The sequence below is a fragment of the Heloderma suspectum genome, chromosome 4 (genome assembly GCF_057233095.1).
Source record: "Heloderma suspectum isolate Gila_16-S chromosome 4, 16-S_ref, whole genome shotgun sequence".
Taxonomy (NCBI): domain Eukaryota; kingdom Metazoa; phylum Chordata; class Lepidosauria; order Squamata; family Helodermatidae; genus Heloderma; species Heloderma suspectum.
In genome coordinates this window covers 262415945-262441683 of record NC_139461.1, presented here as the reverse complement: position 1 = coordinate 262441683, position 25739 = coordinate 262415945, and the positions used below count along the sequence as shown (strand labels likewise).

The window sequence follows — 25739 nt, the reverse complement described above, 5'->3', positions numbered from 1 at the left end:
AGTGCACGGGGGAGGGGTTTCCAGAGGGCAGGTGCCACTACAGAGAAGGGCCGCCGTCGGGGTTCTTCATAGTGACATTCCTTTCATTTTGGAATAACCAGCAAGGCCTCCCCAACGATCTTAGATGTCACCTAGGTATATACAAGGTTATACACACACATGTGTACATATATAACTAAGAGATGGACCCAGCAGATATTTTAAAGAACCACTCAACAATATTTAAAAAGTACATAAAAATTTTTAAAGCTGAGGGAATAAAGGGGTTTTCACCTGAAGCTTCCTTTGCTTCCTTCAGGGGATGGCAATGAAGATGGCTAGCAGTTACAACTTCTCTTCCAATGTGAAAATATGGAAGGAATTGGAAAGATAAGATGGAGAGGGGACATGGTAGCACTCACCAAATACCTGAAGAGCTGTCACACAGCAAAGGGCAAAGATTTGTTCTCTGCCCCAGAAGACAGGGCTAGATTGAACAAGCTGAAGTTACAGGAGGGTAGCTGGACGTTAGGAAAATCTTTTTAACAGTAAGAGCAATTTGACAGTGAACCAATTATCTAGTGGAATAGTGGGCTCTCCCTTACTTGGGTGTCTTCAAGCAAAGGCTGTGTTAGGGATGCTCTAGCTTTGTCTCAGACAGGGAAGATACCTGGAGAAGGGCATCAGCAGATGAGTTTAGAGCAAGGGCAAGCTGATATGGAAGTAGGGCACCTTCAGGTACCTGAGTCCCAAATCACTTAGGGCTTTAAAGGTAACCATCAGCACTTGGAGCTAGGCTTGGACAGGGAATCAGCGACGCCCGTTTAAAACAGGTGAGGTATCAACTCGTGTCGTATATCAAACTGCGGTCCCATTTAGAATCTGAGCAGCTATATTTTGCACAGATTGTGGATTCCAAACTGTGTCCAAAGGCAGCCCCATGAAAAATGCTCTGAAGTAATCCACTTGGAATCTTATCAAAGCATGAATAACAATGGCCAGACTATCCCAACCTTGGACAGGTAACAGCTGGAGCACCAGCAGAAGCTGCTAAAGTGAAGCTGCTTGAGTCTCTAGTGAGAAAGCTGGATCCAGGAGAAGCTCCAAACTGTGAACATGCTCCTTCTGGAGAGTTCCAAATTAGTTGGATATCGTCCCTTTGGACCCAGAAACGTTGGGTCCAGTGAATGGGATTTTTAAAATCTCTGGTTATTTTGTTCTGCTCATTTTCCCCATTTCACAATTGCTAGGAGAAAATACTGAGTGAGATGAAACCCCTCAGCCAGCCCTAGGTTCTTCTCCTACACTGTGATGTTACGGAAAAACCCTCAACATAGGTAAATGAAGTGTATTGCTAGAGGAATGAGCTTGGAAGGCCTGATAGATGGCCTAGTCTGTCAGAACCTCTCTCTCCACCTGAACATCTGCAGCTCTTTATAGATAAGGCCTGTATAGTTTTTAATTGTATATCTGCAACTGCAAGAACTGGAAATATATTTTATGATAAAGTTCCTAGGTATATAATATCCATGACCAGGCTCATATGTGCCCATCATAAGATTTTTCACAAACCCACACCCTTAGACAGAGGGCGCAAGACTTCAACATATACCAAAATTTTCCCCGGCTGCACCATTGCATTAGATTGTAGGTATGCCAAACGTTTTCTGAATACGTTCTTCTGCCTTCTTCCAGATCCTTCTGTTCAAGACCTTCGCCACTGTAGTAATCCAGTTCTGTGTCTGATCTTTGTAGAGCCGACTAGCTACACAGCTGGTGATATATGACTTGCCCAAGTGCCACCGAGCTCGAAGAGCTCCATCCAGCGACAGCCAGTTCAAGTGTGAATTATTCATCTCTAACCTTTCTCTTAACCAAAACAACCTGCTCACTGACATCAGCAATTTACACTTTCATGAAATGGAAGCTACCACCGCTGTGTTGTCGTCAGATGAGTAATCCTGGAAACCCAAATAATAGGGCACTGGATGTGCCTCAGTGATAAGTAACGCTACAGAAAATGCAAACAATTACTATTTAAAAGCAGGCAAGATTATGATGTTACCAATGTTGTACAAACATGAAATCATTTGGCCGGGGGCGGGGGGGGGGGATGGTCAAAGGGATGTAGACCTTGTAGGCTGACAGGAAACACTCTTGTCGAGCATACATTGAGAGCAGGTAGAATGGCCAGGTGCTATAAGGGTCAAGGCTCATGCACCTTTAACAGTTGTGTAAGAGTAGAAATTTTGGCAGGTGTCACATCCTGCAGGGGTAAGAAAAGCTGCTGAAATTCCCTCTGACCTGATGCATTTTCAAAGAGTCTGTTGATAAGAAACCCTAGTACAACTCCTGCAAATGTTGCTCTTTAGTTCTTAACTCTTATAATTAATTGAAAATTATCCACAACTTCCAAGATTAGCAGCAACATTACATTGCCAAATCAGAATTTGATAAAACATTGCTCTTTTTTCAAAGCAAAGAAGTTGGCACTGGTTTATGCCTTCATTTATGAATTCAAAGTAAATGTGTACTTTGAATAATGTTCAGATTGAATGTTATTCAATTGAACACTGAATAATGTTTCTTCATTACTGTGCTTTATATGAAAAACTGATTTGAGTTTCCATATGATTCCAAGAGATGGGATCTTGAGTACTCATGAATTATCTTGAAAAGAGAGGTTGCTTACCTGTAACTGTAACTCTTCAAGTGGTCACCTGTGCAGTCACCCATAAGGGTCCTGCACCTGTGCAGAGCTCCATTCAAGAAACTTCAAACCAAGGCTAGAGTTTGGGTGGATGCTCCACCCTAACCACACACGCTCAAGGATGTGTGGTTCCTGCTTTCCCATTCAGTTCCTTTTCTGACTGCCACAGCAGCATATAAAGGAAGCAATAGCAAAAAGGACAGGCACAACAGCACCCGGAAGGGAAGGAGGGTGGGTTGTGTACACAAATAACTGTAGTTACAGGTAAGCAACCTGTTTTTCTTCTTCATGGTCTCTGCAATCCCATAGATGGCTAGAGTAGCAAGCTTGCTTACCAGAGGCGGACAGGTGCTAAGAAGCCAAAGAGCTGAGCACAGCCTTTCCCAAGGAAGCAACCTCTAGAGGAGGAGACTGATAGATGGTGCGGCACAGCCTGTCCAGTGGAGGAGAGGCAAACGTTGTTCCACAACCAACCTTGACAATGGTCTGCGTCTCTGGTGACCTTGTGCCACACACCTGCAAAGGCCTGGAGGGGAGTCCCAAACACAGGCCGAGCGGGGTCTTGAGTGATGATGGCAAGGCAGTCCAAACTGATACTTAGAAGGCTCTGATCCTTGACATTGGCCAGACAACCTCAGTTTCAGTGCTGAAAAGGTCTATTTGCTTGAATGTGATGAGAAGACATGGGATGTCGCATGACTGGATGGTGACCAGGTCAGCCATAGGTTGACTGCTGGACTCCAATGCCCATGGAACGGGCTATAATAAGGAGCTTTCACACAGTCAGGAATGTCCTCTGTGGCTTTGCTATACAGGCAAATGAATGGAAAAGAAACAGGCTTTTCTACATGAGACTTTTAACCCACACCTTTACTGAGGCTTCTGCTTCCGGATTCTTTGTGGGATTAAGATTGGCTCCTTTACACATATTTTTTCTGGGGGTTTTCTTTCTCTGTCTTTCTCTGTGTTCCATTATACAACCACTAGGTGGTGCTGTGGCATGGTGGAATTGTACAACTACACTAGGGCTCATGCTGCCATTCCTGGACATATCAGACATTCCTCGTTAGGAAAAACAGAGCAAAACACTAAAATGGTTCCAGAGAATGGGAGGGCCCTGGAGGATGACGATGTTATGTAAAGCATCACAAACTACCTTGAGGAATCACAAGTGCACAATAAATGCCTTGTGTAGAAAGGAGCAGGAGAGGAGCAGCAAGTAGACATGGGCAGATTGTGCTCTTGAACTGAGTTGAACTGAGACTAAGTTCATTTCAGTGGGGCTGAAGCATGACTTAGTCTTGATCCAATCCACTGCATGCTAAGGATGTTGCCTAATTCTTCCCCAAACAGATTATAGGTAGGATTTTGGACTTCCAGTTGGGGATAAATTGTTTCTGAACCAGAATAGGAACTTGCTGAACTTTAGTAGGTTCTGATTCTCATCTGGGCAATTCCAGATGAGAACCAGTATGCCAATATGTGATTAATACCACGGACCAAGATACACTCCAGGGAAAGCACATGCTTGATTCCGGCATTAGCAGTAGGAAAGAAATGGATCCAGTGCAAAGCCAAAGATCAGGCATGCATTAGACTGGGCTGAACCCCATCACTTTTCAACACAGAGCAAGTGAGCTTTTCTGAAACAGTACTGTTGTATTCCTTGATTTAAATTAATTGCTCTCAGGGTTGACACCATGTACTTTTTTCTGTGAACTTTTGTACAGAAAAGAGAGGTTGTTTTAATTCCTATGCCAGCTGTGTCACCGATTACAAGTTAATCATTCACTTGCAATGTGAAATCGTCATACAGTATTTACAGATCCAATCAGTTAGTAATTTCATTTTCAGCACATTCACTGTGATTATCCATAAGGTGACTATCCTTCTCAGTACCTGGGAAGAACTGTTGTTGATAAATCCACTGTTTTCTGAGGTCCTGATACTGGAAAATAATAATGGTGAAGAACTGGAATTGTGGAAGTGACTTCTCATCTGTAAGCATGGATGATTGATGATGATGATTTTCATAACTGAGAGGGCTGGCCTAGTTTCTAGTTTGAGGAAACTATCCACCCACTAGAAAAGGCAACTGTATTGGTCAAACAAGGTTCATCTTCAAGGCTTCACTTTTGCTTCTTTATCAATGCTCAATACTTTTTCTACTTTGCTTTTACCAAGCAGATTTAAAAGCAAAACAGCCCCTGTGTGTCATTCAGAGGGTTCGTAACCATTTCCTTCTCTTGGCAGCCCAAGGGCTTCTGCTAAAACACATTACACTGGTGGCTATATTTATAGGCATAATTCTTGTTGTTTGGATGGTATTTCTCTACTAACTAGTTGCTAATTCGTACTCTGTACCTGTCTCTTGTTTGTCACTCTGTTTCTATGCATGCAGAGAGAGAGAGAGAGAGAGAGAGACTTCTAGTTTTTAATATTTCTGTGATGCAAGTATTGTGTCTTGAATTTATTTATTACATGTTTAGATTGCTCAGTTCTCTGGCAGTGTACAGGTAAATTAAAAACATAAAATACCAAACAATAAACAATGATAAAAACAGCACATAGCAAAATCAAGACAAAACTAGAAGCAAGGGGAAAAAATAATGCACAGCACAAACAAAACTGCAAAAATCTGAAAGCACTAAAAACAAGTCTTAAAATGCCTGGGAGAATAAAAAGGGTTTCACCCAGCACTGAAAAGACCATAATATAGGTCTTAACATAAGTCTTGAATTTCTCTCTCTTTCTCATTCTCTTTTGTTTCTGAAGAAGAAAGCAGGGCTGTGATCAAAAGCAGAGTGACTTTAATACCCTTACCACTCCTGAGAAGGAAACATTTAAAAATAAGAGTGTTTCTTTTAATAATTTGGACAGTAAAAATGTTTCTGTAAGGTTGCAGAGATTATTCTGGTACACCTTTCAGATCATCTTGCGCTGAAATGCTACCTAATGATACACACACATTATTTCCTGTTACATTTCCCAGCTATATTCAAATGACAGGTGAGCCCAACCCAACCAGTTATTGCTCTACATGACTAATCTCTGAACTCTTTTATAGTTTCCCATTACCATAGAAATCTCTTTGTGCTTCACCCAGCCCTATAGTGCACATATCCCACAGTTATTAAATAAAGAGAAACATGCTAAAGCGAAGTATCTGTTACTCAGAATAGCTACCAGTAAGTACAACTGTCAATGCCTTCTTCCATCTTCGGTGAGTTCTAAGAGATTTATGGATCAGATTTCTATTATTATGAACATATATATGTATAGAAGAAAGTTATAGAATATGTATAGAATTTGCATTTTCTGGGCCAGCATTCAGAAAAGGAACAGTTAAAAATACACTTCAGAAGCGGATTAAGTGTAATTATTAAATCCCAATAAGGTAATTCCCAGAAATGCTTTAGCATTCTTTAAGTAAGTTCTACCCTGTTTTATGTTAAACATTGTTTTGATATTGTTTGGTCTGTTTCAAACTTATGAAGAGGAATAGAAGTATCATTTTAGGCAGGGCAGAACGAGCAGCCCTCATCCCCATGGCCTCAGATCACATGTAATCAGCTTCATGCATGCCAATTTCCCTGTCCTAAAACTAGATCTCACACACACCCCGCCGCCCCTTTGCCCCAAGTTGAAGCAGCATCCCTGAGGAATTGGTCTGGCATGCGTCTGTGAGATATGTATGTGTGGCGCATGCTTATTCATATATATATATATATATATATATATACACACACACACACACACACACACACACACCAATTTATTTGATTTTGCAGATCACTATACTACATAGCAAGGGTAGGAAATCTTTTTTCTGCAAAGGCAAGGCCTGCATTATTTTATTTATTTACAACATTTGTATACTGCTCCACATCTAAACAGATTCTGGAGTGGTGAACAAGAGATAAAATGAACAAAAGATAAAAAAAGAATGAAACATGATATTAAAATTATTCTTTAAAAAAACAGAGCGCCAATAAAACCAAGGCTGGTTAACCAAGAAAGGGTTCCTGGAAAAGAGTTGTTTTCAGGAACACCGAAAGCAACCCAGTGTTGGCACCTGCCTGAACTCCATGGGCAGGGAGTTCCATAGGAAGGGAGCCACCACACTGAAGGCTCTTCTGCAGGTAGAGTCTAACTGGGCCATAGGTCCATGTGGAACCACCAGGAGAATGCCCTCTGATGACCTCAGGGATTGGGGAGGTTGGTAAGGGAGAAGGTGTCCTGGTATCCTGGTCCCAAGTTGTTTAGGGCTTTGTACACTAGTACCAAAACCTTAAACCTGGCCTGGTAGCGAATAGGCAGCCAGTGTGGTTCTCTCAGCAAAGGAGTTGATGCTGAAAAGGGGCAGCTCCCAATAACAGCTGAGCTGCTGCATTCTGCACTAACTCCAGCTTCCAGAGCAGCCCTAAGGGCAGCCCCACTAGGGATGTACGAAAGTGACTTATCTTTCCGCGGATTATGTTGATGGTGGGAGGGAGGCGTTCCATCCCTCCCGCCCCGGAATCCTGGCTGGCCGGCTGTGCTCCGCAGCGATTCTGTGGAGCCACCGGCCGGCTCCACCAGCAACCGGACATCCGGCCGCTGGCTAGCAGGGATGCAAATGGCGGCGGCCGTAGCCGCTGCCATTTGCGTCCCTGCAATCAGCCGTGATAGGCTACGTAAATGTTTACGTAGCCTTTCACGGCTGATTTAAAACAAAAACAAAAAAATACGCGCGTACGCAAATAGCGTAGCCATGGCCGCCGCCATTTGCGTACGTGCGTGGTTTTTTTTTTTTAAGTCAGCCGTGATAGGCTACGTAAACATTTACGTAGCCTATCACGGTGTTTTTTTAAAATCTAGCCGTGATAGGCTACGTAAATCTTTACGTAGCTTATCACGTTTTTTTGTTGTTGTTTTTTAACTGGAAATGGCGGCGGCGGTAGCCGGTCGGAAGACCAGCTGCCGCCACCGAACCACCGCTGCAGCCGCCGCCGGAGCCACCACTGGAGCCACCGCTGCCAGGAAGATCCGCCCAAGGTAAGTCCTGTCCTGGGGGGGGGGCCCGTTCCGCCACCGATTTCGGGGGGCCGAATGCGCTGGCATTCGGCCTCCCCAAGATCCGTGGCAGAACTTTCGTACATCCCTAAGCCCCACAAAGAGCTCATTACAGTAATCCAGCCTTGAGGTTACTAGCACCTGGACTACTGTGTCCAAGCTATCTGGACACAGGCGAGGCCGTAGCTGGTGAACCAGACGAAGCTGGTAAAAGGCACTCTGAGCTGCCATGGCCACTTGGGCCTCCAGCAACAGTGATGGATCTAGGAGTACCCCCAGGCTACAAACCTGATCTTTCAGAGGGAGTGCAACCCCATTTAGAACAGGCATAAGCCTATCTCCCAGACCCAAGAACCACTCACCCACAGGGCCTCCATCTTGCCAGGTTGCTGGTGGTGGTGGTCAGGCCTGAATCCAATAGTGGGAGGAGCCATGGCCAAAAGCGGGCAGAGACACTCTCTTTCTGCCATCCCTTTACTTTCTCTTTCTGACAGCCCCTTCTCTCTTTTTCCCTCCCCCTCCCCCACCCAGCAGGCTGCTGGAGAAGGGACAGAGTGCTCTTGCCAGGGGTCTCAACTGATTGCTCGCAGAGGGCCTTTGAAATTAGGCTGAGACTGCAGGTTGCCTGCCCCTGCCATATAGGCAGGGCACTAAAAGCCAATGCAGTAATTAAGGACTGCCATCTAGGGGATTTCTACACCAGCCTAAAATCCTGCATTTAAAATGGGGCTTTCGGCTTCCGTTTTAAATGCAGGATCACAACTGATTCCCTTTACACGTGCGTCCTTCTCTGTAAATGGCCATATCCATAGTGTTGTTTCCGTGAAGAGGCATTACACACGCTCCAGGTTCAGCGATACTTGCTCCTGGGTTCCTGCCCCTTTCCCTCCCCTTGCACATTACTGGTGGATGGGGACTACCGCCCCATCCAGCCCTCCCACCAATCTCCCCAGGCCCCACCTCCCTGTTCCATGCTTTTGGCCAGTCCCTGGCGCTCAGCCCCTCTGCTGCTCCTCTGCTCTGCTGCCCCCCCCCCCACTCTGCCATTCTGGCGCTCTTGAACAGGCAGGCTGAAAATGGCAAGGAGCCAAAATGGCGCAGGAGCAGGAAGGCTGACCTTTGTCCAGATTCCTTGCAGGATTAACCTTCGATATCATGACCACAACCTCAACAACCACACACAGCGCTTCATTCAGGCTAGGGCATAAATACACAGGGAGGACATGGCGCTCCATTTGTGAAAATCTGGAAAAATACCCAATTTTTCCATTTGAGGAAAACACGGGATAGATGGGAGGAAATAGTGGGATAATGACCAGACAACGACGATGTCATGTAATGGACCCACACAATTCAGTGAGTAAGCAACCATGAATGTGCAATAAACCTGAGATGTAGAGATCCCCTTAATCACCATCCACCATTTAAACTGGAGATCCCTTCATCTACACTACCTCTGTGTAGTAACTACACCACCACCAAAAAGGGAGGGTAGGGGAAGGAATGCAAACCTGAGGAATTTCCATCCTAAGTTTTTTCTGCAATCTGCAGTATAGTAAAAGGGACAAAATTATGAGAGGATACCTTGCCTAACACAAGACTTTTATTGTGCATTCACTCAGGATTGGTCACTCACTTTTTTTGCAGGCCCTTTATATGAAGTCATCAATCTTCAGGGCCCCTCCCATCCCTTCTGGTGATTTAGAGACTCAACTCTCTACAGGGGAAAAACGGTAAGGGACTTTCTGGTGAAATTCTGAAGTCGCACTATATTGCTACGCCACCTAGTGAAAAATAGATGAAGCCATGTGAAAAGGAGCCAGCTTAATCCTGCAAGGAATCTGGAAGCAGAAGCCCTGGAACTGGAGCCCAAGCTCCTCTTCTTGCTGCTTTTCCTGTTTTCACGGAGGGAACTCAAGTGGAACACAACAGGGTAATCTGATAATTCATTATCTGCAATCTATTTAAAAATGGAACACAGGGCATTTAGTGCAGGAGACGCCCTAGAGGGACATGGCATCATGTAAAGAGCCTGCAAATTTCCCTGAAGGAGCAATCTCAGTTGCAGGATAAAAGCTCTGTGTGAAGAAAGCCTAAATCTCTGTGTACACCATGCAAAGTGTTAGTGCTGTCAAACCACTTTCAACTCTCTTAAAAACTATTGTCTTCCCAGTTTATATGAAAGGGTTGCCAGCTTTTGTTTTCCAAACAAATCTTGTAACTGGGAAAGGCATAAGTTGGAACTAGAAACCGGTAAGGGGGTATAACCTAGTAAACTCCCACTGGAGTAGAACTAATTGCAAACATTTTCTATTTGCTCCATTGGCTGATGCTGACAAATACTCTAGGCTGAGCCTGTACATATGTTGTAAGGCTTTATCCTGCCTCAGTATTGCATCTTCTGTGGGTAATCTTATGATAAGCTCAGATCCTAGCATAAAGCATACTAAAGACCCTATTTAGGCCACCAACAGCACACCAACAGTCCTTGATTTTGAAAAAGTCTGAGACTTGTCTTCACTGATGCGGCAGGTGCCAAACACACAGAATTATCAGGTCACTTTTTCAGGATGCCTTCAAATTCCTTATTCCAAGTGCAAATATGCTTTTGGAACCCTGTAGGGAAAAGCTAAGAGTAAGAAGGGTGATCTGGAGCAGCAGTGAAATGGCAGGCAGGGAAAGGATTAAACACGCTCTTCCCCTGCCACTACTCTGCTCTAAACTGGTTTTTCATTTCAAAACAAAAACAAGCAACAGGTCTCAGTTTACATGTGTTTACCTCAAATAACAGTTGGCTCAGTAGCTCAAATATAGTTAGACCTACCTGGAAACAACTGCTGAAACTGAAAGCAAGGCCTTGCTACTGATTAGTGGTGCACTTCTAGAAGGCTGGGATGTCAGTTTCAATGTGATAGCTGAAGTTGTCACTTTAGAATCTTTATCAGTGGCTTCATCTGTAGAATTACCAAGGAATGACTCAGTAGGTCACCTCGGTTTTTGTTTCAGCAGTGATATTTGATGAACTGTTAGTTTTTGTTTGAGGAGAGTGAGTGCTTTGTGCAAAATTAGACAACAGAGGAGAAAAGCTGATAGTATTCACTGTTGTAGCAAATGTATTCCACTTTGCACTTGCGTTATGCAATATAGTGCTGTTTGCTGCTTCTTTACTGGATACAATGGGTATTTTAGTCCTAGATGATGAGCTCCAAAGTGATAATTTACCATTTAGTGCTCAATGTGGACAATTCAGATTGGAATTCTTGCCTGGTGAAAAAGAAAAGGACCTTTCCCCAACATATGAAACATTTCAGATACCTCCAGGAGGCTTATAAGGGTTGGAGCATAGGAATTTTTTAAAGAGGCTAAAATAAATGTTTTAACTACTGTGTTCATTAGGAATAAAATCCAGCTCAATTAAAATGTGAAAATAAAATTAAGAAAGTAGGTTTATTAAAACAAAGAATCTATCAGAACATTTCCAACAATGGTTAACAGTTCTCTGCTACTCAACAATGAATGGTATTCAGTTCAAGGCTGTTTCACTGCTAATATTGCGTTGGATCCGGACATAGAGTAAGCCTACTGAAATCAATTGATTAAATGGTCCTATCCTAAGTATGACTAAGTTGGGATCCAAACCCATTCTGCTTAATATTTTCTGATTCATTCTTTAATGAAACTGTATTTTTACTAATCTTTTTTAAAGTTTATTAAAGTTCTTACCTGTTTATATTAACCTACATATGCAGCTAAGCATGCAGGAGAAGATTGATACAGGTCTCAATAGAGCCCTGTTTCCTCCCTCCCCCTCACCTGCTGGCCCTCAACTGGGCACACACTGGAATGCATCATTAGTTTCAACTACAGCCATGTGCTACCCTCCCTTATATGCATCTTTCTCCTCCCCAGTGCCCTGCCTGCACACAAGTTACTTATTCACCAGAGCTGGCAAGGGACGTGGGGGGTGGGGGAGGAAAAAGAGTTCAGCCCTACACTAATTCTTTCCCACATATGCAGGTGTACCTGCAGAGGATAGATCAGGCCATAGGCTCTTGGGGAAGCATTTAATGCTTGAATTATTTCAGCGTCCAATACTTTCATAATATGCTACTTTAAAAATGAATGTAACAAAGTGTAACAAAAGCAGAGTTGAATTTAAATATAGTAACAAACAAAACAATTAGTTCTACAACAGTAGTAAGTTCTTAGTTTATGTAAAGAGTTTTCCAGCTTCTTTCATTTTTCTTCTTCTATCCATTTTGGAGACTGCAGTCCATCCAGCCTCTCGCATCTTTCTTATAGCTGCAAGTTTCACTGAGGATCCAGGCGTTTTCAGAGTGGATGGAGTTTGAATCTATACACAAAATTGGATACCTCGATTAATTTTGTAAAGGGCAATGTGATGTTTATTTTGGCTTTCAGTAAAATTAAGAAGATACCTTTTTTGGTGTCATGACATTTTGGCAAGTCGTTTGTGGATAATCTTTATAAAGTTGTTTAAACATTTCTTCCTTTGACACGATACTCTTAAAAAGAAAGTATTTTTTAAAGTAAATAGTAACATCTACATGTATTTTTCTTTCATTTTTCATTATATTAAACCATGGAAAAACTATGTAATTATCTTTCCTCAGCTTTTAGAATGTAAAACCTGTAGAGTTCGGGAGATGGTACACTCTAGCTAGTGGGGAAAAGGAGAACAGTTTGAAGCAGTTGTACAGTTTTTAATTTTGAAAACAAGGACACAGAGAAGAGGAAAAGCAGAGATGCCTTAGCTGGGAATAGCTAAAAACGGGGATGCAGCCTTGGAGTTGGGGTTGTGCAGGTTGATCTGTGGACATTTATGCAGGGTTAGTGACTATGCTGCCTCACTTTAGGAGACTGCTTGTTCCAACATGCACCGCTTGTGTATTTGTAAATAACACAAATATTATAAGGACATTGTAAGTCTCCAGGCTCTTTTATCACAAGGAAACTAAACTCTATAATATTGCCCCCGGAACATCTCACCACCTAGAGAACTGGAGAACATATAACAGTATTATGCAGTTCTATAAACAATATTCTGTTACATATAATTATATAACTGAAGACTGGATAGCCATGACTTTCATCCAACACTAACAAGAAATAATCAGCTAGTTATATTACTGTGCCATGAAATTTCTAGTTAGGGAGAATTTCCTATGACAATTATCCCCGTGATGCTCCAAATCCTAGGAATAAAATAAATTTACTAAACATAAGATGCAGCCCAGACCATGCATACCTGTGGAATGGGCTATCAGTAGAGGAGAGTGGACACTAGTATACAGACACTGGGCTGTAGCTGGCTGTGTGGCCCAGTGCCTAGCTAGCACCTGGACCACAATTACAAAATGAGAACTGTGAGAATTGAGGGCCCATAAGGCCTTGCCCCGCATGGCATGGACTCATTCCAGCCAAGGAGGCAATATGAATGGCTTCTGCTGCTACGAAGCAAGGCCACAGAGTCGGTCACTTCCCTGGGGTGAGACCTAGTTGTATTCCTACAGCCCAAATGGGCACAGAGCTGCCCTCGTCCTACACCGTGGTGGCAATGGGGTTATCCCTGTTTCTCTCAGCTCTTCAGAAGACAAGGGTGCTCCATCCCCAGCAGGAGGTACAGCCCTACTCCACTGGATCAGCAGTTGGGCCCAAAACGGAGCCACATGACCCCAACATGGAGGCCTGCATCACAGCCTCCTTCCCTCCTTCCCCCCAGTACAGTGCCATTACACCTTCTCCAGGCCCTGGGAAGAGGCCAAGCATCACCGTTTGCACCGAGGGAGCATTCCCCCCTGCCCCCTGCTAGTGAGGCCACTTGGTACTGATCTGGTCATAGGTCCTATTGGCTCTACAGAAAATTATTCTGGATAATTATCGCTACTGCAGTTAGGTGTGTAGGGTAACAAAGGAGGTCCAGGAGGCCCTAGTGATTTGGGAAGGCATCTTCAAAAACCATAATGGTGTCTCATTTTGGAGAGAACCGTTGAGGGTAGAAGCCGAGATTCAGGTACTTCATGAGGACATGGACTACATAAAGTTTGGGAGGGTGAATGATAAGTGGAGCCATGGCCACAGAGATCTGACTTTTCTGGTATTCTTCCCAATTTTGGAGCCTCTACACATAAGGTCAGAGGAGTTCTGGAAGCAGATATTTCTTTTTTGGTGTGACAATGTGTCTGTTGTCCAAGTTGTGAATGTCCAAAAGTTCAAATCAGCTAGGGTGATGAAGCTAATGAGGAAATTTGTTTTGGTCTGCTTAGGGCTTAACATCTTATACATGGCATGGCATGTACCAGACATTAAGAATATTCTCCAAGATGCCCAGCCTCGCTTTCAATTCCGCAGGTTCTGCAAACTTGTGCCAGCAGCCAAGAGAATCCCTTGGAGGGTCCATCAAGAATTGTGGAGCCTTGGCAGGTAGAGGCAGATAGGGCCATCTGATTATCACCGACTCCATAATGCGCAGTTCCTATGACAGGGGCCTATGTGCTTTCTGGAAATTTCAGCTCAATGACGGGGTGGCAGCAGGGGTGGCTAATGCCAGGAGAGGACATGCTAAAGTATACTTTTTACCTCATAGAGCCCAGTTTATCTCTTAGAACTATAGGTAGTAAGCCTGCAGCATTGTCATTCCATGTCAGGGCAGAAAATTCATCAACCCCATAGTGGACTTCCAAGTGCACAGGACAATAAAGAGTGGATCTGGGAAAGCACCAAGACAGGCTTCAAATATCAGCAGCAGTGTTGTCCCCTCTCCTTGATGCCCTACCAGCGGTCTGCTCCTCACCATTTGAGGAAATGCTCTTTTGTATGGCCTTTATTATTGGCATTCTTTGGGTTGTAAGGATTGGCAAACTGGCATCCAGGTCAAAATGGGGCTATTCTGAGAGGGCAATCATGTCTGATGACTTAAAGTGGGAGCCCTTAGGTCACTCCATCTTGTTTAGAAAATCCAAGAATGACCAGATGGGAAAAGGGAAGAAGGGGAAATTGCAAGCAGCAAGACAAATGTGCCCAATGGTAGCCCTACAGCCCTTCCCTCATCATCCCGAAGCAGCCAGGATCAGTACTTCCATGCTGCTAACAGCGGCAGTGTAGCAGTGATCCCAAAGCAGCTGATATTGCTGGAGGGAAGGAAGATGCTTTACCCTTCCCCTCCCTCAGCAACCCTGAAGCAGCCAGGATCACCACCCCTGGGGAAGCAGCAATCCCAATATAAGTTGCTGGGGTGGACTGGGAAGAAAAGCTTTACCCTTCCCATCCCCAAGCAATCCCATCCCTGTGTGTGTCTGTGTGCATGTGTGTGCATGCATGTGCATGGCCCCCAGCCCATCACCTGGCACCACATAACTTCCAGTTCGAGAATCCAAATACATTGCAGTACAACTAATAATGAAGACACCCTTGTAAATAGTCATTTGACTACATGCCTGTGGCAAAAATTGCCTCCAGATAATTAAGACAAATTTCCAAAAGTTGGTTCTGTACTTTTAGACCACATTCAAGGAGAGGGGGGCATGGGCAGTATAATTAGATACATTTGTGGCCTAATAATTTAATTTGCAAGCTTGGAAAAGTTTGTACCAGATGGATATCTCCATCATGCCCTACTACAGAGATTCCCAGGGGCATGTGTCTGGCTGGCCACTGATGGAGGAAAGAGTCCTGAACTAGATGGACCTTTGGTCTGATTCAGACATATTTATATTACTTTATATTAATTATGCAGAACAATGTCCTGATTATGTTCTAGACATATTGATTATGAAATCAAGAATAGCTGCAATAACCTGAAATCATTTAAAATAAAGATATGTAAATATTAGTTCCCATATTCAGCTACTTTAAGAGTATATGAAAAAAACACTAATATTGTTCTTATTTTCTAATTAGTACCAGTAGGTCATTGTTCTCGGAGCTATCTGATCGAGTATCCATTTCTAACAGAACCTTTCTCTTTTTCTTTCTTCCATCTTCTGAATGTAAATTTGTACTTTCTCTTAGCAATTTAGATTTTGGAGGTGTTCTCACACTGTAAGTCTATGTGAAATAAACACAAGAAAAATCATATTGTTTTAGTAACATTTTTAGTTAAACCCAGAGGCCCTTGTTCACAGATCCTTGTGTGCATTTATGCTATGCACATATAGAAAGTAATGTGCTAGATGGATCACTGGTCTGACATGATACAAGGCAACTCCTTAAGCCTTATGTTATATTGCTGAATATGTCGGCCCTGTTCCAAGAAGGGAAACCATTAATACATCTCCAGGTGCTGAAAATGAGGATTCAAGAAAGGGAACTGAACAGGTAACTTTTAAAATAAGTAGATAAAAGGATAATATATTCACAAACAAACCTTGGCAGGTGTCCAAGAAGACCTCTCTGTGTATTCCAACTTGTTCACATTAATGGGTGTGAAATTTTGGGAGATGTCCTTTTTAGAATTAACTGATAGAGAATCTAAGCTACTGGCTTTGGGTGTTTCCAAAATGGATGTTTGTGTTTTCTACAGTTAATTACGGAAAAAATAAGAACAATGAATAAGAATGAGAAGAAACACAACAACTACCATAACAACAACATTACTAGTAAACGTTACTACTTCCCAGTGTGTCTAGCTTATTAAACGCAAATCAAGTGGTATAACAAAGCGTAATAAATTTTGAAAAGCAGAAGCAACTAGTCACCTTATGCTTTTTTTCTTTTTTAGAAAGATCATGTTTTTTTGCTTCTCTTGCTAGGTTTTCCTAGAGGAAAAAAAATAAGTGCAAGTTCAATTTCCCGTCCTATTTTAACTTAACTTTTGATTACTACATGATGGTAAGGGAGCAGCTAGATGAGATTGTTATTTATTTTTAAAAGTTAAGAGCAGCTGTCAGGCAGTCCCCATCCCTAAACTGGATTTGGTCTATGCACTGCAGGGAGAAGATGTTTACCTCCGTCACAACCAAAGCTGCTGTTTGCCCCATTGGGGAAAAATACTGGTAACAAATGTTCAACTAATTGTTCTACTACTGAGAATCTACTCAAATGTTTGTTTAGGGCTTTATTTGTCTTTTTTGTAGTTTTAGACTTTTTGACATTTAAACATATATTCTGAGAAGTGGGGAAGTGACTCCATGATTGACTCAAGGGCCAGCTCTGCTCCGAAAAGAGTGGGGGATGCCTTAAAAATGACACTAGTAGTGCCAGACAATCAGCACTATGAAAATTCAGCTTCTGCTGTAATCTTGAAAAACAGGCTTCCCATGATCTGGATCCACTGGCGAAGATGGAACATGTATCTAAAATGTGGTAGGTGTAGTTCTATAGCAGACTCAATGCTACACCTATTTATAGTGTACCGACCTTGAATCTTTGCAGACAGTCTGCGGACTGGTAGTTGAATGTACTCAGTGATAATAATTAGGTATGCTTTTTGTCAGTGGTTTAACAGTTGTACTGAATAATACTGTTAAAGATGCATGTTTTTACTTTTATTAAAAAGAGTAATTCCTACTTCCTTTTTATTTTACCTCCAGGTATTTAACAAGCAACTTCTTTAACCTGGCATTTTAAAAAAGCCAGACAAGGGCTATCCTAAAAGGACAGAATAATTATTCCCCAGAAGCACATTGCTACTGGATAACATTCCACCTCCTATTATAATCCTAAAGTAGCCCTAATTTTTAAGCTCCTGGGCACACAGAAGATATGAAGCTTATTTTCATAGAAAGGTATATTAAATAATAAAATATAAAACCCAGAAGACATACCTTCTCATCTATTTCTTTTTTAAGCTGCTCCTGAAGGGAGGAAAGTTCATCTTTCTTACAAGACAGTTCCCTTTTCTGAAAATGATTATATGAGAATTAGGTTGCTCAAACAGTCACTTGAAAACTCATATTGACATACTCCTCAGCTTTTAGGGGGGAAAGCAATTTGGCAGAATAGGATGAATTGCAGTTCCATTTTAAATAGGTAATATTTCTAGACAAAAAATATCTATTTTTTTCTGCTGTATGCTTATTTTTTCATTCTTATGTATGGATTTGTATTTTTAGAATGTATACTGAAATTTAGCTTCTATGCATCATGATTTTAATCTTTAAGGGATCAATCCTATGGCCCCTAGACAGAGTCGGGGTGGGTGGGGGAATAGGATAATTTGAAGTCCTGGATCCAGGGAAGCTGGGATACAACGTATCCCGAGGCTTTCCCAACCTCCTTCCCGCCTGCTCCGATGTGCCCCAGCTACATGGATGAAAAAGCCCATCTATCCAAAATGCAGAGTGGAAGAGCACAGAGGAGATCACCTCCACCTCTCCTCCTGCTCAGCATAGGAGCCCATAAGCCTCCATGTTTGGAGACTTACAGGCATCGCCATAGGATCACACCGTTAACCTACACTTCTTTGTTGACAGACTGTGCAATAAGCCACCTCCTTCTAACAGCTACACTAAAAGCCAAATTATGGAATTCAATTCACTATCAGAGTGTATATTATTCAGTGTGCCTTATGTCATTTATTTTCATTTCTTTTCATTTCACTTTGTCTCTCACAGACCTTGTAGTAAAGTCAGGTTGCTTACCTGTAACTGGAGTTCTTTGAGTGGTCATCTGTGCATTCACACATATGGGGCTCTGTGCCTGCGCAAAGCCTCGATTTGGGAAACTTCTAAAGCTGAGGAACATTTTGGTGGGAACCCTTCCCCGGCCATCCCACTGCGCATACTCCAGCAGGTTCCCGCTCAATCCCTCAGTTCCAAAGGAGACCAGCAATGGTGGCCCCCGAGCACCGAGGAGCTCTGGTACTAACACCGACATAACATTGACACTGAAGCGAGGATGGTAGGTGGGTTGTGTGAATGCACAGATGACCACTGGAAGAACTCCAGTTACAGAAAAGCAACCTGACTTTCTTCTTCATGGTCTCTGTGCATCACACATATGGGCGAATAACAACCTTACATACCAGGAGGTGAGTCGGTGTCCTCATCGAAGAATCTCTGACAACACTGTACGGCTGAAAGAGCAGTCTCTGCAAGCTTGAATGTCGAGACTGTAATGTTTAACAAACGTGGAAGGGGTGGACCAGGTTGCAGTCTGACAGACATCTGGTATCGACACCCCTCTGTCAAACGCCACTGATGCCGCTACCACTCTAGTCGAGTGCGCTGTGACCGGACCAGACAAGTCCAAAGACTCCAATTCATAAGACAGTTGAATCGCTTGAACTACTCAAGACGCTAAGTGTTGGGAGGAGATGGGGAGACCTTTCTTAGGTCCCCATAACAGACAAACAAATGCTGGGATCAACGAAATGACTCCGTTCTCACCTTGTAAAATGCCAAAGCCCTGTGAACATCCAAAGCGTGTAGAGTCTTCTCAATTGCAGTCGAGGGTGAAGCGAAAAAGGCAGGAAGAAATATATCTTGCCCTAAATGAAAACTAGAAACAGCTTTAGGCAAGAAAGCAATATCAGGACGAAGTACTACTTGTCCATGTGAAAGCATAAGTAGGGATCATCCACTCAAAGGGCACATAACTCTCCAGAGCAACATGTTGAAGTAATGGCCACTAAGAACACTACTTTCAGGGAGAGAAGACAAAGATCCGCTGTAGCAAGCAGCTCAAATGATTTTCTTTTAAGCTCATGCAGAACTACAGATACACTCCATGCCAGCACCAGAGGTTTCACTGGAGGGACCAGATTCTTGACTCCTCTTCAAAACTGACTGAGAGGATGTGAGAAAACTGAAGATCTGCCAGAACCAGGACGGGAAGCTGAAATGGTGGCTATTTAAACTCGAAGGGAAGAACGTCTAGGAACGTTGGAGAATTCCGCCACGGAACCCAATGAGGCCGGATTCCAAGAATCCGGCCCCTTTGGGGCCCGTGACAGAACGGAGCACTCACCTCTGCCTCCCCTAGAATCCATCCAGGTCGGCTCCCTCCGTGCGTTGATCCTGCAGAGCCAGCCATCGGGTCCGCATCGCTGGCAATACAGCCAGCCACCACTGCCATGCCATTATCGCTTCACTGGGCTAACTAACTCTGGACGCAAATGGCATCCACTACTCCATTTGCGGCCATAAAGCTGTTAGCTTTACGGCTGCATTTAGATTAATCTACCAGCTTTATAGCCACAAATGGCATAGTGGATGCCATTTGCATCTGGAGTTAGTTAGCCCAGCAAAGTGATACAGCATGGCACAGCAATGGCGGCCGGCCGTATCGCCAGCGATGCGGACCCGGTGGCCGGCTCTGCAGGATCCCCACCGAGTGGAGCTGGCCCGGATGGATTCTGGGGGGGAAGGACAGATTGCTTCCCCCCCCCGCGGACCCCCCCCAGACTGGAAAGGTAGGGGATCCGTACACCCCTAAGAACATTTAAGTCCTTGCTCATAAAGTGAAAACAAAAACCATAGAACATCCTAAATAGAGCAATGGACCAGGTCGAATCCATTGTCCCTAGCAAAAGCTGTAAAAAGCGTGTCCACTTGCTAGCATAAAATTTTCTGGTAGCAGGCTTCCTCCCTGCCTCAAGAACAGCTCAGAGTGAATCAGGTAAGTTCGTTCGATCTACCGTTGGATCCTCCATGCCGTGAGACGTAAGGTGAGTAGATCTGGGTTCCTCACCCTGCCCCCATTCCTGGACGAGAGCGCTGGTGTCAATGGAAAGCAAAGGTAGTCCCCTCTGGACCGACGCAGAAGCTTGGCAAACCAAGGCTGCCTGGGCCACCATGGTGCAATCAAGATGCCCTCCATGCCATCTTTTGCCATCTTCACTACAACTTGGCTGAGAAGAGGAAACGGTGGAAACACACTGAGGAAGCATCGCTCCAATCTCAGGCAAATGCATCTCCCAGAGACCATGCACCCCTGCACGCTTGGCTGCAGAGGCTGCTGCACACCACATTCCTCTCTGACGCAAACAGGTCCAAAGTGGGACAGCCCCAACAATGAAACAATCGGTTGCCGACAGATTCAGCTCCCATTCGTGTGACACTTGGAAGGAGTGACTCAGATGGTCAACCAAAATGTTGTCCTCACCCGCAATGTGAATTGCAGTGAGAGCAATGGCCCTGGCTATGCACCATTTGAAGATCCGTATTGTAAGACGAATCAACAGTAGAGTTTGTTTGTTGAGGTGGAACACCACCGTCGTGTTGTCAGATGCAATCTGGATGTGGCAGCCAAGGAGGACTACTTCAAAGGCCCTCAGGGCCTTGTCGACAGCAAGAAGCTCCAGGCGACTGATGTGATCGCTCACCTCTGCATTTGACCAAGGTCCTTGCACCCTTAGGTGCCCGCAGTGTGCACCACAACCTTGCAGTGAAGCATCTGTCATGATAGTCAATATTGGATTGGGAAGCTGGAGGGTACACCTTGCAGGAGGTTCGACAACAGTGTCCACCAACGAAGGGATGCCTTGATAGGAGAGGCAAGCTGCATCCTGACCCTTCATACATCCAGTCCTAGGTTGAATGACCAGATGAACCAGTTCTGCGATATCCACATGAGGGAGGTGTGCATACAGGACCACCACTATTGCAGCTGCCATGAATCTAAGTAGCGTCTGTATTGCGTGAGCCCACACGGTATGACAAGTTGGAATGTCCATCACAAGCTGCACTAGCACTCTTGCCCAATCTCGAGGAAGGAATGCCCGTCCCTTCAAATAATCTATAGAAGCTCCGATGAACTGAACCACTTGGGATGGCACCAGAACCAATTTCTCTGCCTTCACACACAAGCCGAACTCTCTCAGCAGATCCAACATGAGAAGAATGACCTCCTTTAAGCAGGTCTTTGACTGAGCGATGAGGAGCCAATCGTCCATGTAAGGATAGATTTGGACCCCCTGAAGTCTGAGATCGGCGCACACCACAGTCATACATTTTGTAGACCCTTGGGGTCGTTGCGAGTCCAAAAGGCAAGACCTGGAATTGGTAAGCCAGACTGCCAACTGTAAACCGGAGAAAACGCTGGCTGAACTCTTCTATGGCAATATGAAAATACATGTCTTTCAGGTCGATGGTTGCAAACCAATCTCCTATCTGTAGCAGGGGAAGGATCGAAGCCAACGTGGTCACTCTTAATCTTCTGGGTGGAATAAATACATTGACCCCTCTGAGATCCAGAATTGGGTGAAGCCCGTCGTCCTTTTTGGGAACCGCAAAGTAGCGGGTTCTCATGCAGTTCCAGCAGCAGTACTGGTTTGATTGCACCCTTTGCAAGAAGCTTGTTTACCTCTTCCCTGAGTAGTGAAGGCGCTATTGTGATGCCCGAGAAAGGAGGGAGAGTGTTGAACTTGATCCAGTGACCTCGCCAAAGGATAGCGAGGACCCAAAAGTCTGTCGTTATTCTCTGCCATGATGGGAAAAAGGCTGCAAGACGGGAGCCAAAAAGAGGAGGGTGATCTGGAAGAAGCATTGGCACATGGGAGCAGTCAAAGACGTTGTTTCTTTGTATATTCAGACCTCCTATGGGAAGACTGGAAATGCAATGTTGAAGGAAACTGGAGTTTCTGTTGGGGGCCCTGCTGCTGTCGCCCCAGCCGATTCGAGTGAGATCAAGACTGGTGAAAAGTTGACTGTCGGTACCAGCGGCATTGTCTAAAAGGTGGTTGTGCCTGAGAGAGACCCATCTTCCTTGCCATAGTCCTAGCTTTCTGAATAGTGTCCATGGCCTCAACAGTCTTGGAATTAAATAAACCCTCACCATCAAAGGGGAGGTCTTCAATCTGAGAACATGACTCTTGTGCAAGGCCTGCTGATCTCAGCCAGGCATGTCTGTGAAGCACAATAGCCCCCACCATGGATTTGGCATCACAATTTGCTTGATGCCTAACAGTGTTGATTTGTTGCCTCGCCACCTTCATGGCTGCAGATTGGAAAACCCATGCCAATTCACGCAGATCATCCAGTAGGTAGTCGCAAAGGGAGCCAATCTTCTCCCACAGAAAAAGCTGGTAACGGGCCATTGTCACCTGATAATTCGTAACCCATAGCCCAAGGGAGGCACAGGAGTAGATATGTCTACCCATTAAGTCCAGCCTCCCACCTTCCTTGTCCACCGGAGAAGAACGTACCTGCTGAGACTTGCCTTGTGACAACTCCACAATAACTGAATTGGGCGGAGGATGGGTGAATAACATTTTTGCATCCTTCTCCTGGATTCTATACATGGCCTCCAACCTTTTGGAGGTTGGAGTCACGGATGATGGTGTCTTCCAGGACAGTTGTACCATCTGCAATAACGTCGGAAGAAATGGAATGGCGACCGGAGTACTTGCATCAGTATAGAGAACATCAAACACTGGATCTTTAACTCTCTCGACTGGCTGTGGAGTCTTGAGACCAAGCAACTGGGCCATCCTTAAAACCTGGTCAGCAAAGTGACTCATATCCTCTGAGGGTGAGGATGGATCCTGAGAGCACACAGCAATATCAGGTGACAAGAGCGACAATGGAACGGACAAAACCAAAGCTAAGTCAGACTGGTAATCCTCCCTTGGGGAGCAGGAAGAACTCCGCTGAACGTCTCGGTCATCCGGCTTAGAGGACTCAGCCTGTGGAAGTGGAGAAGGGGCCCTGCCTCCATCCAGTCCCTGCTAAACTGAGGACTCTGGAGCACTGTCAAGGAGGAAGTAAAGAGCACCACGAAGCAGGCATTGGTAACACTGGAGGGGGCGCCCTTACAATTGGTAGTGGCGGCGGCGGTGGCGGCATGAAAGTCTCCTCAGCCAGCGGCCAAGACAGGAGGCCGACGGGGAAACTTCTTGATGGTGTCGATAAGCACCGGGATAAATATAATGGCCATAAGGATACGGTTGAGGTCAATAATAATTCCAGTCATCCCAGTCATGACGAGGCCTGGAGGACAAGATCAATCTGATCCTCTCTCCCAATTTGAGTGGGGAGAACGGGATCTCTCCCTGTATCTCACTTGTAGAAATATCGGTGCCCCTTCACCTCTGTGGGAATAGGCAGAGTAGCCCGATTGCGGGGAGAGTTCACCATGATGAGTATGCATCGGAGGCAAGCCAACATCTCCTCGATCCCAAGTCGGGGTTGAGTCTCTAAGTTCCCCATCCAACATGGAAGGTATTGGCAGTGGTACCGAGGTTGATATCAAGGGCGCGGAGACCATTGGAATAGGTGAGTCTAGCACTGGAGGTGGCAACAGCAGTCAGGCAGGCGTTCCAGCCCGGGAAGTAGCCTTTTTTGACTCCTTCCCCCTTTTTTTCTTCCTTGCTTCAGAGGGATGAGAAGACCTCGCTTTTTTCAACAACGTCTTTGCAAGAGAAACTGCCAAGGAGCAGCCTGGGTTGGAGGGTCATGGCTAGAGCCAGAGCTGGCTGGGTAGGCGGAATCACCAACTTGTACAAAACCTCCTTTTGAGGAATCCTATCTACTCCCTTTGGCCGATGTCCAAGCTGCTCTGAACCCAACACCATGGACTTCTTAGGGGCATCCGCCACCTTCAGTGCCATCTCCCAAAGAATTGCTTTAAGTCTATCAGCACGATTTTTTCCTCCCCTGCTTACTGAATGATATGCAATGGTGACAGGCCTCCATGATATGGCCTTCACCCAGGCAGAGAAGGCACAGGGAGTGACTGTCCATGGGCAGTAATTTCCCCTCACAATGAACGCACTTCTGAAAAGGGGCCTTAATGGCCATACGCCCAAAAATGCCACGTGATCAAAGGATGGCAACGACTGAAACAAAATAAACCAAAAACTAAAAAAATAAAAACAATGAAAGACAGAAGTAGAAAGACAGAAAAAAAAACAAATAAATTTCTCCTCAGCCAAACCAACAAAAAGTCCCTTCAATCAAGTGCTACCACAATAGTAGTCAGTGAAGAACTGAGGGATTGAGAGTGGGAACCCATTGGAGTATGTGCAATGGAATGGTGGGGGAAGGGTTCCCGCCAATTTTTTTTCCTCAGCTATAGAAGTTTCCTGAATTGAGGCTCTGCGCAGGTGCAGAGCCCCATATGTGCGATGCACAGAGACCACGAAGAAGAATCTATATATATTTGCTGTACGTATGTACTTTCTTCCATGAGACTATGATCTTGTGTGTGTTTTGGCTTTTGGAGGAAGGTGAGAATTTTGGATTTGCACGATTACAGCTATGCACATAAACTATTAGATTTAATGTGCAAAAGGGAGGAAACAAAGGATTGGGGAGAGACCTTATGACTTCTGTGAGGGTTTCTATGTCTTGGGTGTGCAAAATGTGATTCAACACCCCCCCACACACACAAAAGTTAACAGAAGTAATTAACAGTAAAGGTTAATATAAAAAACATTTTTAAAAATGGGGAAAAAATGATAATGAAACAGGTTGCACCATTTACAGTGATTTCCTAGGGAAATGGGCTGCTACAGACACACATCCTTTGAAGATAGGTGTACTATAAATGATTACAACAATTGTCTACATTGGGAAAGTTGCAGATTTCATTTCTTTATTTACAACATTTATATACCACTCCACATCTAGACAGATTCTGGAGCGGTGAATAATAAAAGATAAAAAGAATAAAACACCATATTAAAAATATTCTTAAAACAGAGTACCAATAAAAACCATGGCTGGTCAATCAAGGAAGGCTTCTTGAAACATAGATGTTTTCAGGTGGTGCTAAAAACAACACAATGTTGGTGCCTGCCTGACCTCCAGAGGCAGGGAGTTCCATAGAAAGTGGGCCACCACACTAAAGGGTCCTCTCCAGGTGTACTCCAATTGGGCCATATGTTCATGCAGAACCCCCAGGACCATACCATCTGATGACTTAAGTGACCGGGCAGGTTGATGAGGGAGAAGGCACCCTCTCAGGTATCCTGGTCTCAAGTTGTTTATTGCTTTATACACTAGTACCAAAACCTTAAACTTGGCCTGGTAGCAAATAGGCAGCCAATGCACAATTTTGTCTCACAACTGAACACTGAGATTCCTCCATTGGG

At 44.4% G+C, this 25739-nt stretch overlaps 1 protein-coding gene and 1 long non-coding RNA gene across 2 annotated transcripts in view; one reads left to right on the top strand and one right to left on the bottom strand.

Moving 5' to 3' along the window:
- Nucleotides 1–4544: 4544 nt before the first annotated feature.
- LOC146348602 (uncharacterized) overlaps nucleotides 4545–25739 on the top strand; it is a 76276-nt gene continuing 55081 nt past the window's right edge. Inside the window, exons 1-2 of the long non-coding RNA XR_014790676.1 lie at nucleotides 4545–4689; nucleotides 9392–9477. This is a non-coding gene — a long non-coding RNA (uncharacterized LOC146348602). The remainder of the gene's footprint in view (nucleotides 4690–9391; nucleotides 9478–25739) is intronic.
- SYCP1 (synaptonemal complex protein 1) overlaps nucleotides 11161–25739 on the bottom strand; it is a 91281-nt gene continuing 76702 nt past the window's right edge. The window contains exons 28-33 of the mRNA XM_084853565.1: nucleotides 17530–17604; nucleotides 16462–16521; nucleotides 16131–16280; nucleotides 15668–15811; nucleotides 12184–12270; nucleotides 11161–12098 (exon numbers count right to left, since the gene is read on the bottom strand). Of these exons, the coding sequence (XP_084709691.1) occupies nucleotides 11955–12098; nucleotides 12184–12270; nucleotides 15668–15811; nucleotides 16131–16280; nucleotides 16462–16521; nucleotides 17530–17604 (660 nt within the window). The 3' untranslated portion in view covers nucleotides 11161–11954. The remainder of the gene's footprint in view (nucleotides 12099–12183; nucleotides 12271–15667; nucleotides 15812–16130; nucleotides 16281–16461; nucleotides 16522–17529; nucleotides 17605–25739) is intronic.